At 42.2% G+C, this 14,262-nt stretch overlaps 1 protein-coding gene across 2 annotated transcripts in view; it reads left to right on the top strand.

The window, feature by feature from the left end:
• LOC130179321 (semaphorin-6B-like) overlaps positions 1-14,262 on the top strand; it is a 28,938-nt gene that overhangs the window by 1,068 nt on the left and 13,608 nt on the right. For both annotated transcript variants that reach the window (XM_056392223.1, XM_056392222.1), the window contains 2 exons: positions 13,056-13,179; positions 14,100-14,211. In XM_056392223.1, coding sequence (XP_056248198.1) covers positions 13,059-13,179; positions 14,100-14,211 — 233 coding nt within the window. In that variant the 5' untranslated portion in view covers positions 13,056-13,058. The remainder of the gene's footprint in view (positions 1-13,055; positions 13,180-14,099; positions 14,212-14,262) is intronic.

Raw genomic sequence — 14,262 nt, 5'->3', positions numbered from 1 at the left:
CAAGACCCGGATCATAGGTCGTGATCTAAATGCTTTAAAATGTTTTATTTAATTGCCCCCCTGTGTAAACTAATAAGGTGTTATATTAAATGTTTGCTTAAGGTTTCCTGTTAACAAGAGTAAAGGTCAGATGTGATGATTTGGAAGCCATAAAGTCAATTGATTATGTCATTAATCACTCACAATAGAGTAACAGGAGTGGCATGATACATTCACACAGCAGGCTTGTATTGGTATGTAGAGAAAAGTCCAAATACAGACAAAGAAATATAGTTATGAGTAATTTATAAGACTGACTGACTTTAGAAAACTGAGGATTACTCAGATGAATATTCTAAAATACAGTTTACCCTTTGTCCAAAATGTGTCCTGTATGGCTACACTTACAATAACTTGCCACCTCAATTGCCCATAACCACATTGCACACTCTCAACCTCTATGGCCCAAGTTAAATGCTCACTCACTGCCGTCTAAGCTCTTGCTAAGGTGATTTAGTAGTTATATGTAATTTATTGTTAACAACTTCATCCTTCACACTAAAAGCCATCGAGTTCCGCAGGAGGACTATAACAGCTCCCAGCTGCTACTGTTGATGTTTGTGTTTTTGTGCAAGTCGAAAGGCGAAAAAAAAGAGGTGGTTGGAGTCGCAAAAAAATAAAAGGAGAAAATGAAGAGACAGAAACACAGACAGACAGACAGATTGGGGGATACAAAGGATAAAGTGTGGCAGATAGCAATCTGGCATAAAGGCTACAGGGGGATAGGCAGAGGATGTAAATGACAGAAAAAGAAATGATGGAGCAGAGAGCACAGAGTGAACGAGCGTTGAGGGAGAGGGGCTGCAGACAGCAGTCTGAGCGGGTGTGAATGGTCTCCCTGTTATCCCCGCTGCCCACACAGACAGCCACACAGCAGCCGTGTGAGCAGGTGCTGACCCCACCACACAGCAACCGCAGGGAACAACAGGTGCAGCCACTGTTTCCTTCAGCCTCCCTTTGGAAGGCAGTCTAACACCCGCCCATCCCAAACATACAGTTATACCAAAGCCTTCTAACACCAAAACACCCACAGCTCATACTGAAGCGAAACAAATGGATGCTTCAGCGTACATTTAGGGAAATAGCAAGCAAATCCCAGGCTTGAGTAATTCCATTATAAAATTAATTATGCTGCAAACAAAGTTGGAACCACTTGAAGCAATAAGGCAGAGCAGACTGCAGGTAAAAGCAATCTATGAGAGGGCCTCAGGGTGACACAACTGCCCACAGGGACATTTAATGAGCTCTATTGATCACATAGGACCGTATTCAATCACACATGCTAAGCCGCAAACAGAGAACCTCCAGCACGAAAAAAAAATGAATCTGGATTGCAGCATTATACAGCCTGCCCACAAAGAGTGTAAATCAACAGCAGATTAGTGTGTTGGGGTTGCTAAGGAGCACATTTCTAGAAATGTGTAGAATGACAGTCAGAGATGAGGTGTGTGTGTGTGTGTGTGTGTGTGTGTGTGTGTGTGTGTGTGTTTGTGTGTGCTAAACAGAGTTAGATGAAACAGACAGAAAATGTTGGAAGGAGAGAGATGTTACCTAACAGCTTCTCTGCTCCTATCACCAGGAGAATACGTCAAGCAATCGGCGACAAATTGCCTCTCTTTACCTCTGGTACACAGAGAGGAACATTGACTGATTCAAACACTCCTGGTTCCTAACTCTGCCGGGCTCTAATCTGCCTATAAACCTACACTTTTCTATTCCTACTCTATATCAGCCAACAGGAGTGACTTGTTTCCTTCCACCAAAACTGAGCTGATTTTAAACCCAGGACACGGTTTCAAAGCTAGCAAAAGATTTTTATTTAAATAACAGAATGTTTCTTGTAATTTTTAACCTATATTCAATGTCGATTTCCATGTTTCACAGAGTCTGGAGAAACCCCCCCAAACACTGCCCTGCCTATACATAAGGGAATGTCGATTCATGCCCTTTTAGTGTTTAGATAAACTTTAATTAACTTCCAAAAGTTGCTGTATCAACTCCCATCTGCCCTAACAGTAACCACCCCTATCTTTGCCAGAAAGTAGACAGGATAATCCACTAATCCGATCATAAAGTAAAGCAAAGTTATGACTAGGAATGCTTATTTTCCTCGAAAGCAGCCAGATACAGTATCTTTTGAGATTCCAGTTTCACACAGAGCGCAGCGTTTATCGGTTCGGTGGGATTCTTTGGAACAAAATCAACACTTGAAAGGGGTGTTAGAGTCCACAGACCCCAGGGCAATAAGATCAGAAGAACCTAGCTGGGGAGGCATCTGCTGGGTGACCTCCCTCCAATGGGGTACTCAGAGTGTGGACATTACGGAGTCATTCTGCAGGATTAAGGAGGCCAGAGGTTCAGGCGTCCCGCAGGCATACTTTCTTTACTTGTCAGAAACTAGCTCTTATCCCAAGACAGGTATTTAAAATAAACTCCCTCATGCAAAACATTCTCTGTGTTGATGTGAGAGGCTTTCAGGAGCCTAACGGGGTCTTTCAGACAAGCCCTTCCAGATGTTTGAAAAGGAGAGAATCAACATGATTTGGTGCCACACAAGCTGAGGAGCTTTACCTATTGCAAACTGTGCTGTAAATTGTCCATGGTATCATAAACTGTACACCACAAGATAAACGATGTTCAAAAGATGTTTGGTTGCTTTATCAGCCACATATGTCTGTAATAATGCCCTGCAGTTGTTTTCAATGTAAAAACCCCTCATATACTTTACAGTAGCCATGTATCTTCAGTTTTATTGCGCCCTGTCTGCACTGATTCCTCCCCAGAGGTGCAGGCTCTTTTTCATGCATCCCTGTGCACATTGTGTGGTCTCTGCACATGTTATAACACACTGACATTTGTGCTCATTTTGCAGTGTATTGTTCTGTCCACTATCACCTTAACAACATCTCCAATAATCCCCCATTCAGGGGTCAGGTAGATAATTGCATATGCATGGTCTGTGAATTCATATTTTATTAGTGTGTACTTTTTATTTGTTTGTGTGTGTGTGTGTGTGTGTGTGTGTGTGTGTGTGTGTGTGTGTGTGTGTGTGTTTGTGTGTGTGTGTGTGTGTGTGTGTGTGTGTGTTGTAGTGTACAGTATGTGAGGGTCATAGGAGGTTTGAGCTAGTTTGTCTCTCAAATGAACTCATCTCTCTGCATGCAGCTGGTCTTCGCATTTAACTGCCTGGCATTTCAGTTGTGAGTGATAGCACAGCAACTTCGAAAGATAGAGGTAGTCTAATCTTTTACCATCTGTGATCTCATTTGCATCACAAAATTGCAAAGTGAGAAAATGACCATCCTCTTCATGCTTTCATCGAGACACTCACCCACGTCTGTGCACGCACAAACAAAATAAGCAAATAACCAAGTAACCTTTTCTCAAATGCCACAGCTGAGGCACTTGACTTTTTACTTCTTCGCACAAAATGAATGGAGGTATATATATTTCTCAGGAAGTCTGGTTTATCTTCACATATTTTGCTGCTTTTGTTGTCCAACAAATTCAGCAAGCACCTTACCCAAAGGCAGGCTTTAGTTATGGCAGCTTAGCCAGAGGGATTTGGAAGACTTTTTTATTGGGAGATAAAGGCGCATCCGAGTCCTTTGTCTCCCAGCTACTCAAGATGGTTTTGTAGCCTGATGAAGCTTTGTTGTGGCTAATCTTTCTCTCTCCTTCATCCTGTCCTCTTCCATATCCATCCCTTCCCCACTACAAACACAACTTTTCTCTTTTAATTATGGCTTTTCATCTGGGGCCCAGTCACAACTGAGAGGAGAGGAGCAAAGCATAGCTGAAACACAATTATACCTGCAAGGTGGAGAGAAGGCTCTCAGGGGAGGTGTCGTCTCTCGCATGAGTGTGTATGCCGTAGGTGTGTGTGCATCTGTGCGTGCATGCAGCACGTGCATGTGTGCACATGTCAATCCACAAGCAGGTTCTTTGGAATTTTGATATCTGTTGTTTGTCGACCACCTATTGTGAGCTGTGATCCTCTTAACAGACTTCTGCCAAAAGAGCTATATTTACCCTTACTGGTGATCACAGCACACAGAACAACATGACGACAGTATGAGCTACCTTTCAGCCTGCGCCTCCTTTTACAGCAGCATAAGAGAAGGCGCTAACAGGGTATGAGATATATGGTAATGGCTGCCACGTCGAGGCATTAGCACAGCCTATTTAGCATAGTCTTTGTTGAGGTGGAAAAATGAAAGGTAGGGAAATATTGGGCTGTGGTCAGTGAAACACAAAAGGAAACAAACAAAAAATATAACAAAAAATGATAATGATGGCTGTTTTCACTGTTTTCTTTCATGATGATAACACCCATTTTCAAGCAATAAGATGATTCTTCATTGTACCGCTTATTAGAACATCACAAAGGTTACCTTAAGACATGGTTAAGAAGAAGAATAGAAGCTCCCTAGAGACAGATGTCCTGGACTAGCTTGTACAGTATGAAGTGCACCATTACCACTGTGACAAAACAGAACAATAACAGCATTAAAACAGATCAAATTCAAAGATGAAAAACCCTTGTAGCTGTTGTGTAATTAGACTGCATGTGTTCGACTGTGTGCTCATAGTGTGTGTCTGAGTGTGTGCACTGCATACTCATGTGCCCGCTCGGAGCTGTGCAGTGAATGTATATGTGCTTACTGCAGTCAAACTCTGGTTAGTAACGTTTGCCCTTGCTGCAGCTTTCTACAGCACCATAAGTGTGTGTGTGTGTGTGTGTGTGTGTGTGTGTGTGTGTGTGTGTGTGTGTGTGTGTGTTGTGTGTGTGTGCGCGTGCATGCGTGTTTGTGTGTGTGGGTTTGTTTTACTATATTCACGGGGTCAGAAAACCAGGAGCCCACTATTCTTGTGAGGTCCAACAGTTTTGTGGGGGCCAGAATGTATGTATGAAGTACGTGTGGCTGTGCAGGTTAACACTTGGTCTTAGGGTTGGGGTTAGGCATTGAGTTGTGATGATTGGAGTAAGGGGCTAAGGAATGCATTATGTTAGTGACTACAGGAATAGTAAACACAAATGTTTGTGTGTGTGTGTGTGTGTGTGTGTGTGTTGTTTTCTTGTGCTTTTCTGTGCATTTCTGTCTCAGTGCAGCACCACAAATACATGCATTATGTTTTTTGTCACCTAAATTTTGCTATTTGTCGAACACTGCATTTGATTGCTTTATACCTGCATTTCTGAGCTGTGTGTTTGTCCCAGTGTATGTCTCTGCATCCATAGACTACTATGTGTCTGACATTAGCAGCAATTTGGCTTAGGGCAGAAGGCTTGATTGGGGAAGAAGTCTGAGGGGAGATGGAGCTCGTCTGGCTAGACTCCAGCTCTGTCCATCCTATTTTAATTACCTATGGCACTCACCCAAGGGAATATCTCTCTCTTCCTCTCTGTCTCTGTGTCTTCTCTCCTCTCTTTTCCCTCATCTCCTTTCTCCAGCATCTCCTCTTTTCATCTTCCTCTTTCATTACACATTCATTCTCTCTATCTCTCTCTTCTTTCTATCTTTCTTTCTCACACATAACCTAATAGCACACAGCTGCGTCAAAAGGCCTATGCAGAGGTAACCTTTGCATTAGCATATAAATGACCCTGTAGATTGAATAGTATTTTAGGATATTTAACAGCCAAAGACAGATTCCCTTAACTCTGATTAGACCTGTGCTGAGGAGACAGGCAGCCTCTTGAGGGAATATCGCCTCCAACTTGATAAGATAAAGACTTGACACAGTGATTCCACTGTTGAAGAGCGCGGGATTGTGCGTGTCTTGGTGCACATTTGCTTTTCCATGTGTTTGTATATGAACAGGTCTATGAATCTGAACAAATATCCTGCCTGTTTGCTTTGATACGATGTGGTTCTATTGGTATTGCCACCTGTTTTGCTGGAGTTTTTAATACAACAAATAATTATTCCCACCGCAGCCATTTTGAACTTAAATAAAAATCTGTAGCTCCAGCATGTGGAATTAACCAGCATTTATCAACTAAGCTAGTAATCTTTAAAGCACCATAACATGAATATGCAAAATTAAAACAGCAGGTTGGTATTTTGGGAATATGTTCATTTGCCTTTTTCTGAAAGTAAAATGACAAGATTGATACCACTCTCATACCTGCACATTAACACGAAGCTACAGCTAGCAGCCTGTTAGTTTAGCTCCAAGACTGAAAACAAGGGGAAACAGCTAGCCCAGCTCTGTCAAAAGATTTTTTAAAAATCGCCTGCCATTATGTCTAAAGCTCATTATTAACATATTGTATCTTTTTTTGTTTAATCCATACAAAAAAAAAACTGTATGAAAATGTCAATTTACAGTTTTGATTAGCCAGATTATTTCTTGGCCAGGACCATTTACCAGGCAGAGATGCCACAAAGTCACTGCTCCCAGCCAAGAAACAGTCCTGCACAAAGATCCATGTAAATTTTTGACTTTACACTCTGGATTTCTTTAGAAGCGCCGTTAGGCAGATGTTTTTCTATCTTCCAAACTTTGTACTAAGCTAAATCAACTGGCTGCCGGCTTAAGCTTTATATTTAACAGACAGTTATTTCAGAGGTATCGATCTAACTCTCCACCAGAAAGCAAGTAAGTATTTTTCCCAAAATGCCAAATTATTTGTTTAACAGGGAACTTTAATATGAGTTATGAGCTACCTATACAGTCAATACCACATACTCGTAGGCTTGTGGGCCATCTAAGTTATAAATTGGGTATTTACCCTTCTAGATTCTTTAGATCTATGTGTTTGCTGTACATTTTTATTGAGTGGCATTGTTCCAAGCTGAATGCTTTAGTAGTTCAGCATTCATCTACAGGGAAGTGAATGAGAGAATTCTGAACTTCTATCTTTAAATTCTTCTTTAGAGGTTAGGAGGTTTATCAGGAAGTAGCAATACCAAATCCAAGCTTTAAACAATCCCTCAGATACCTCTGGTTGAAGTTAGAGATGCTCCTTCCATGTAAATTCTGTGCTTACCAGCCATGACAGCATGTGGCTGGTATTGTTTTCAACTTGTGAATGAGTGTGTGTGTGTGTGTGTGTGTGTGTGTGTGTGTGTGTGTGGATTGGGCAAAATGTGGTCCTGGAGAAACCTACTGTAATGGAAACTACTGCAAATGGCTTGAGTGCTGTAGCAGGTGTTGTCTGCTTGTGGACAGATTCCGTTAGCATGATAGCATCACAGCTGTGCAAGATAAGCCTTACAGGTGTGTAGTTGAGATCAAAATGAAGGCTGAATATGGGTGTGGTCTGACCCATGATTGCTGAGTACTCATGAAATAATGTAGTAGTCATTACCCATGAGTACTCATGGGTCAGAATGTCAACATGTTGATCCCATCACAAGATGGTCTCTAGTTTTAATGTAGAATCTATGAAATGTGTGGCAACTTCAGGTATTTACTGTGACATGCATCTTGCTACATTAAAGACTATAGCTGGACTGTTTCACAGCCTGATGGCAATCATGTCAATCAAATCCTCTAATTTGGGCACACCTGGCAACTTTAAGTCTGAGCTAGACACCTAGAGAGTAACATCTAATAAGTAATCATGACGCACATCTTGGATTTGTCGATGGACAAGCAATGAGAGATTCATTTGGTGGAGTCTTACAAAGTTTGTTTGAACTTTTACTTCTATATTAATTCTATCTGAAATCAGCACTGTACCACAGTAAGAAAAGCCTTCTGAAATCTCTGTTACATTTTCGTTCACCCCCTTTCCATTTTTATTTCAGTGAAAATCAGTTTTAAATCTATTAATGAAGCTATAGTGTTCGCAGGGTGGAGTACTGAAGTGTGAAGGTGACCCACTTCTCCCAGTTTAGCCCTTGTCTGTGTCTCTACCCCTCAGGCCCTTTTGCTTTATTCCGGGCTTTAACCTGCATATTGTCCTCAAGGAGCACGTGTGTTACAAATGAGCATTGTAAAAGGATTCTATTTCAACCGAGTCTTCATGTTGATATATGTATATCTTTTTAACAGTTCATACTATTGAATCCAATTTTTTTTTCTTTTTTGTAAATCAACTGTCATAATAATCCGGCAGAGGAAGTCTAAGAGCTGCACTGGACAAAAAGCAGAAGTTTTCTTCACATGTTCAATCAAGTTTGTGGCATTGCACCGTACCTTATGTCCAGAAAAGTTATTATCTTTCATGAGTCTGAATGAGTCTTTTACATTAACACAACGATGCAATGATCACCCAGTTCAGTCAGACTGATAGACTCAGTTTAAACATTATATTGTTGAAGTGGAAAAGAGGCTTAGCAGTGAGCATCTTTTCTAAGCCAGTGTGAAATAAATGTAGCCTATTGTTGTGTTTTCAAAAAATATTTTTCTGCTGTTGACCTATTGATTTCAAATGAGCTGTACTGTCTTGCCAGGGTGTGGATAATGTGGAGACAAAATGCTTGCAGCTCCCCCATCCCCCTCCTTGCTGAGAGAGAGGGGACCCCCACCTCCTTATATTTGTGTCCATGTATGTGTTCATGCACACTCGTACGAATGTACATGGATCTGGGTTAACGCTCAAGTGTATGCATCAGTGTGTGAGTGCGTGTGTGTGTGTATGTGTGAGTGCATGTGTACTCACACGTATGTACTGTATGTGTTAGAGGGCGAACCCGCCCTCCTCGCTTTTACATCTACTGCAATAGAACATCTCTGCCTGGCTTTGCTATTGGTTGCTACGGTAACAAAGGCACAGAGTGGAGTGGCTGCAGCAGCTAAACAGAGGGCGAGAGACAGAGGGAAAGACACAGAGAGAAAGAGAGAGACAGAGATTTCGCCCGTAGACCTAATCACAAAGACATATTCAACTCAACGCATCGGAAAACACAGCTTAGGTACTGTGATAAGTGAAATGTCAACGCCACAGAAAAATGGTTTTGGACTTTACTCGTCCAGTTTGTGTCACACACATGTAAACACACATATATGAAAGGATTAATTAACTGGGCGCAGCACAGGTCATGGCTCGAGCATCTCAACAACAGAAGCTCGCATTGCGTAGCAGTGGCAGTGGGTTTGGTTAGCTGTGCGTCTGTGCCTTCAGACACACTGCTGAGGCCGTTTGTATTTATGTCTCAGTGTTTTCTCAGGGTCAGTAAATGGTCCTCGGTGTGACTAAAGATGGTGCTCTTTATTCTGTCCCTGTTTAGCAGGATGAGAGTGTATTGATCTTGCTGAGCAGCTTTAATAGTTGAGATGCATAATGCAAATATGAACATGTCCAATATACACGAAAGGCCACTTAAGCATTTTAGGATGGCTATCATGGCTAAACATTAAATAGGTAATCATTCAATAGATATGTTTCACATAGCTTGTTGACGTATTGGGGGTTGTATAGAAATTCCCATCATGCTGCTCACCCCCTGTCATTCCTGTCAGATCAGCTTTGGCAGGTGAACAGCAGCACACTGGAGAGAAAGACTATGAAATGGAGCTCAGTCACGGCCAATGAGGACAAAACATATGGAAAAACTGATAAGAGGTGAGAGCAGGTGATTATGCTTCTTCACATGTCCTGCTGATTGGTTAATGATGTGAGTGTTAGCAGGTGATTTGCTAATGGGCTGGTTGATGAGGCTAGATTACATTGTGTGGCTGTCGTCGTCATTACATGCATCCCATGATAACCGTGTCAGTGTCAAACCATTTAATCCTATCGCACCAGCGTGATTTGACACAAGTAGCATAACACCATTTCCTCTTTCCACTCGCTCGTCTCTCTTCCCTCAATTTCCTGATACTCATTCTGTCACCAGCGGTCTGTTTTTTATAGTTTGATGAGCTGGAGGTCTGTAGCAGGCGGTATCTCTCTTCCTGTTTTTTGGGTTTTTTTTCTTTAACTCAAACCACCTTTCATCCTCTCTCTTCTGTCTTTTCGGCTCAGCAGGGAAAACTTAGAATGCTTGATAACCAAACGTCAAAGCGCTGCCCCGAACCTCTTTTTATAGCCCAGAGCGTTAAAAATACTGCCTTTGTCATGGCACTGGCCGGCAGCAGAGCTCTAATATGCTGGCCTTGGCCCAGATCTGATGGTTTATCTTATGGATCAATAACCTTAATCAATATGCACTCTAATGAGAAGGCTTCATCAATGATTGGCCACAGGGTTTTCGTGTGTTGCAGTTTGCTTGTGTGTGTGTGTGTGTGTGTGTGTGTGTAAGGGGGGGTCAAATGAATGGATGTGAATAGATAAGGTGTCGATGTTTCAGGAATATAAGAACTATATTGATGGCACTTTCTGAGTCAATAAATATTTAGAAAAAGTTCATGTTAATGGATTTTGACACTATTTTTTGTCTTGTCTTGAATTAGTGTAATTGTTTACTTAACTATAATTTTGCCATAAACTCAGTAAAATGCAATATGTTGTGAGCTACAACTTTTCTCTTTTGCCTATATTTGTTTCCATTTAGAGGACTTAGCAGCAAAACATATGCTGAATTAGCTATTAGCAGTTCCTTTTGGCAATGCACCCATGGATGTACAGACACTCAGACCCTTACTGGATTACTTTGACACTGAAGAAAACCTAAAAAAACAACCTAAAAACGTCTTTTTTGTCTTTTCTAAGCAGATCAGTGGCCGTTCAAAATGGACATCATATAGATAATGATATCCTCAGAGTGTATGTCACACTGAATGTAAAAATATATGATCCATGTGTTCAGATTTGATTGAGTTAGTCTCTGAGAAGAAGGACTACAATTTTTTTTTAAGCAAACTGTGTGACTCAGTGACAAGCTATTAATGTGACAAAGTTATTCCATAACTAAATGATGGCTAATCTCACCAGAAACACGCTTTATTTAATTCCAGCTGTCCCTCCACACAAGGAAACAGAATTTCATTTTAAGCATCAAATTTGGGTCCTTCTCATGAAATGGCCATAATGAAATGAGGCTGACCCTAAACCAGACTCAATCAGTGCTTCTCCAGGGAATCCCAACAGAGAGATGAAACAACCACACCACCACCATCCCACACAACCCCCCACCTCAGGGCTCCTCCAATGCGTCTGATGAGGAGAAGGCTTAGAGATGTCAAACCTGCAATCTCTGGGCTAGAATTTCATTTGAAGTGGCCCCCAGTGTATAGTCTGCAACCCACATTGCCTCACTGATGTCTTCAAACAGCTTGTCACTCTAACTCTGAAGTGTTGGCAACACAGGTGAATGTGCTTATGTATATGTGCATATGTGTGTGTTACATCTGGGAGCATCAGTGTGCTTCAAATAGCAGATGTCATCACCTTAGCAACTAACACATCTACATCTACCTCCGGTGTTCTATCTCCAAAAACAGGCGTCGGGATTTTTTTATTTTATCCTGGAAGAGATAAGCTGAGAGATAGAAAGAAAGAGAAATAAAGGGAGGAGGTGGGTGATGGAGGTAGAGAGTTGGGGGGATGAAAGCAAATTAGTGGGGGTTGGGGGAAAAGTGGAACATGGCATTCAGGTTCATTTGAAGGGAACAGCATTTGTGTTGCTTACATCTTTTTCTTCAATTTCTAAACTTTCCTTTCAGTTGTGTTCCACAAAACCCAAGAGCCCCATCCTTTTTTTGCCTCCCTCATTTTGTCTTTTCTTTTCTTTTCTTCTCTATATGTCTCCTCTTCCCTTTCAAAGTATTCTCACATCAAAGACAGTTCATTCTGCCACGCAAGCTGTGTAGCTGAGCCACAGGCATTTTGAGTAAATGCATAGAAAAGCTTCAACAGTTAACCATGTGTTTGATGGTGTGGCTGCCACAATTTATGTCTGGCAGTAACTTATGTGCAGCAGTGTTAGTCCACTTCTTCTGCTTTGGTTTTATAGGTGCAAGAGATGCTGATGTATAGCACAAGGGCTTTTTTTTTGACTGTTTGACCCCTTTACATGGGTTTCTAGCCACACTAGCAGATGGCCCAATGGATGCCAATGTCTGTTGGTTGGTCCACCATCTTCATTGTCCCCAGATGACGAATTCTACTAACTTCAGTGCTTCCCTGACTTTTACTCCACCACCAGGGCAACATTTCTGTTTATTCAGGACTTTGGTTTATGGTCAAATACCTTCAAAACTAATGACGTTCCCACACTAAACTGTATGATGAACATGTTACCTGATGAACATGGTACCTGATAAACATCAGCACGTTACCACTGTCTTTGTAAGCATGTTAGCATGCTGATGTTAGCATTTAGCTCTGCCTGTGCAGAGCTTCACAGATCTGCGAGCATGACTGTAGACTCTTGGTCTGGTTTTGTTCATGTCTTTGTGTGTGGTGCACAGATCTCACGCAGTATGACCCTTTGGTGACCTCCAAACTTTTTAAAGACGAAAATGTGTTTCCTCCCCCTCTTTAATGCTCATGATTTAGGGCATTCTTGACTTTTGACCTTTACACAGACTTTGTCCAGCTTACCCGAGTCATTCGCTTCATCGCTCCTTTTTATACTCTCACTCTCTGATCTAAGACCAGCTCCTTCCTCTTTTGTGGCTAATTACCAGTAATATAGCCTCCATATGTCCATGTGTACACACAACTACTGAAAGACACATTACCACCCAAAGTGGCTTTGTAATCCTGTAAATGTGTTGTCTCTTGTTTTGTTATGGCTGTGAGATTCCCCTCCAATTCATACCGTTTGACAATGGAGTGACATTTCTGACAACAGACCCCCATTACACCACTAAAGCAGACAATAGAAACACATTAGCTCCCTGCTGAAGCCAGGTTGGTGGAAGCAGTCACCCTGCTGCACCGCTGGCCCTGTCCTCTCACACACACACACACACACACACACACACACACACACACACACACACACACTAACACACACCTGTTGGAATTCCTCTCTGCTGAGAAATCTATCAAAATGTCAAAACACACTCTCACATGTCAAAACACACACTCACATGCCCCCCCCCCACACACACACACAGACATATACAGTGCGCAACAATGACATTTCTCTCTCCCATCTCTTTGTTAACAGTGCATGTGTGCTGCTGCCATGGTGACCATGGCTCCTCCCCTCACATTTCTTCTACTGCTGCTTCAACTGGCTGATGGCTCATTCCCAGAGGAGCCCAGTCCACTCAGCTACGTCCCTGTAGAGGGTATGTGTCCTTCCCATTGTGTGTGCGTGTGTGTGTGCATGAGTGTGCATGAGTGTATGTGCGCAGCAGTGATGAATGGGTCCACAGTAGGTGTGGAAATCAGGGGGTTAAGGGTCAGAGCCTTGGTGTGCAGCTGTTTTTGTGGGTTTTTTAGCCATGCTAGCAGCATGGCTCACTGCCTTAGAGACTTAACTCCATATATTTATTGCAGTATAGTAGATTAATAATTACAAGAGAGAAAGATATAAAGAAAGAAAGAAAGATTGCTATAGATGTTGAGAGGTGCAGGAAGATTAAAAAGTGAGAGACAGTTTGGATGGGGCGATACAAAAGACGAGTGGGAAGGCTGAGGAGTGGAAGAGAGAAGGGGAGGAGACAGGTGGAGATGGATCACTATGTCCTCTCTCCCTCCCCTGCAGTCAAGGACAATGAGACGTTTTCCCAATCTGTCTCCTGATGATGAGGGCTCCCTGTGGAGACTGTTGTCCTCCTCTTCAAAACTTTATCATAGTCTAATATTGCCACTTTCTCCCCCCACCTCATCTGTACTCTCTCATTTATCTGAAAGGTAGAGAGGAGAGGGAGGAAATGCCCTTTTTCGCAACGAAATAATAACAATAGTAATTGCATACAGTTTTTCTCATTATGGAGCTGCATGCATCAGCAGCAGCAAAATCACTAAGAGAGTGAAAGTCTGCTGTAACTGCTACACCATTCGTCTTTGCCCATTATCTTTGTTTTCCTAAACAAAAGCATCAAGAATGAGTGAAGACACCATTAAAGGGAAGGTTACTGTGGCTGTTTTATGTCCTGTGCTCTCTCTGTCCTCAGCTGTCAAAGTATCCTTGAGCAAGACACCTAATTTCTGGATGTTTTAGAAAGCAGTTCATTCTCTCTGTCTGTCTGTGTGTTGATGTCAGTGGTGAGGAGGTATCCGGTGTTCCTGGGCAGAGCTCATCGTTCAGCTCAGAGACAGGAGCTGCACATCCAGACGGTCCTGCAAGTCAACCGCACGCTCTACATTGGAGCCAGGTAACCAACGGCAACCGCCTCCAACTGTGTGTTACTGACGTGTTCGCATTA

The sequence above is a fragment of the Seriola aureovittata genome, chromosome 12 (genome assembly GCF_021018895.1).
Source record: "Seriola aureovittata isolate HTS-2021-v1 ecotype China chromosome 12, ASM2101889v1, whole genome shotgun sequence".
Classification (NCBI taxonomy): Eukaryota; Metazoa; Chordata; class Actinopteri; order Carangiformes; family Carangidae; genus Seriola; species Seriola aureovittata.
Note: the sequence above shows the minus strand (reverse complement) of the source record. Positions and strands in the feature narration are given on the sequence as shown.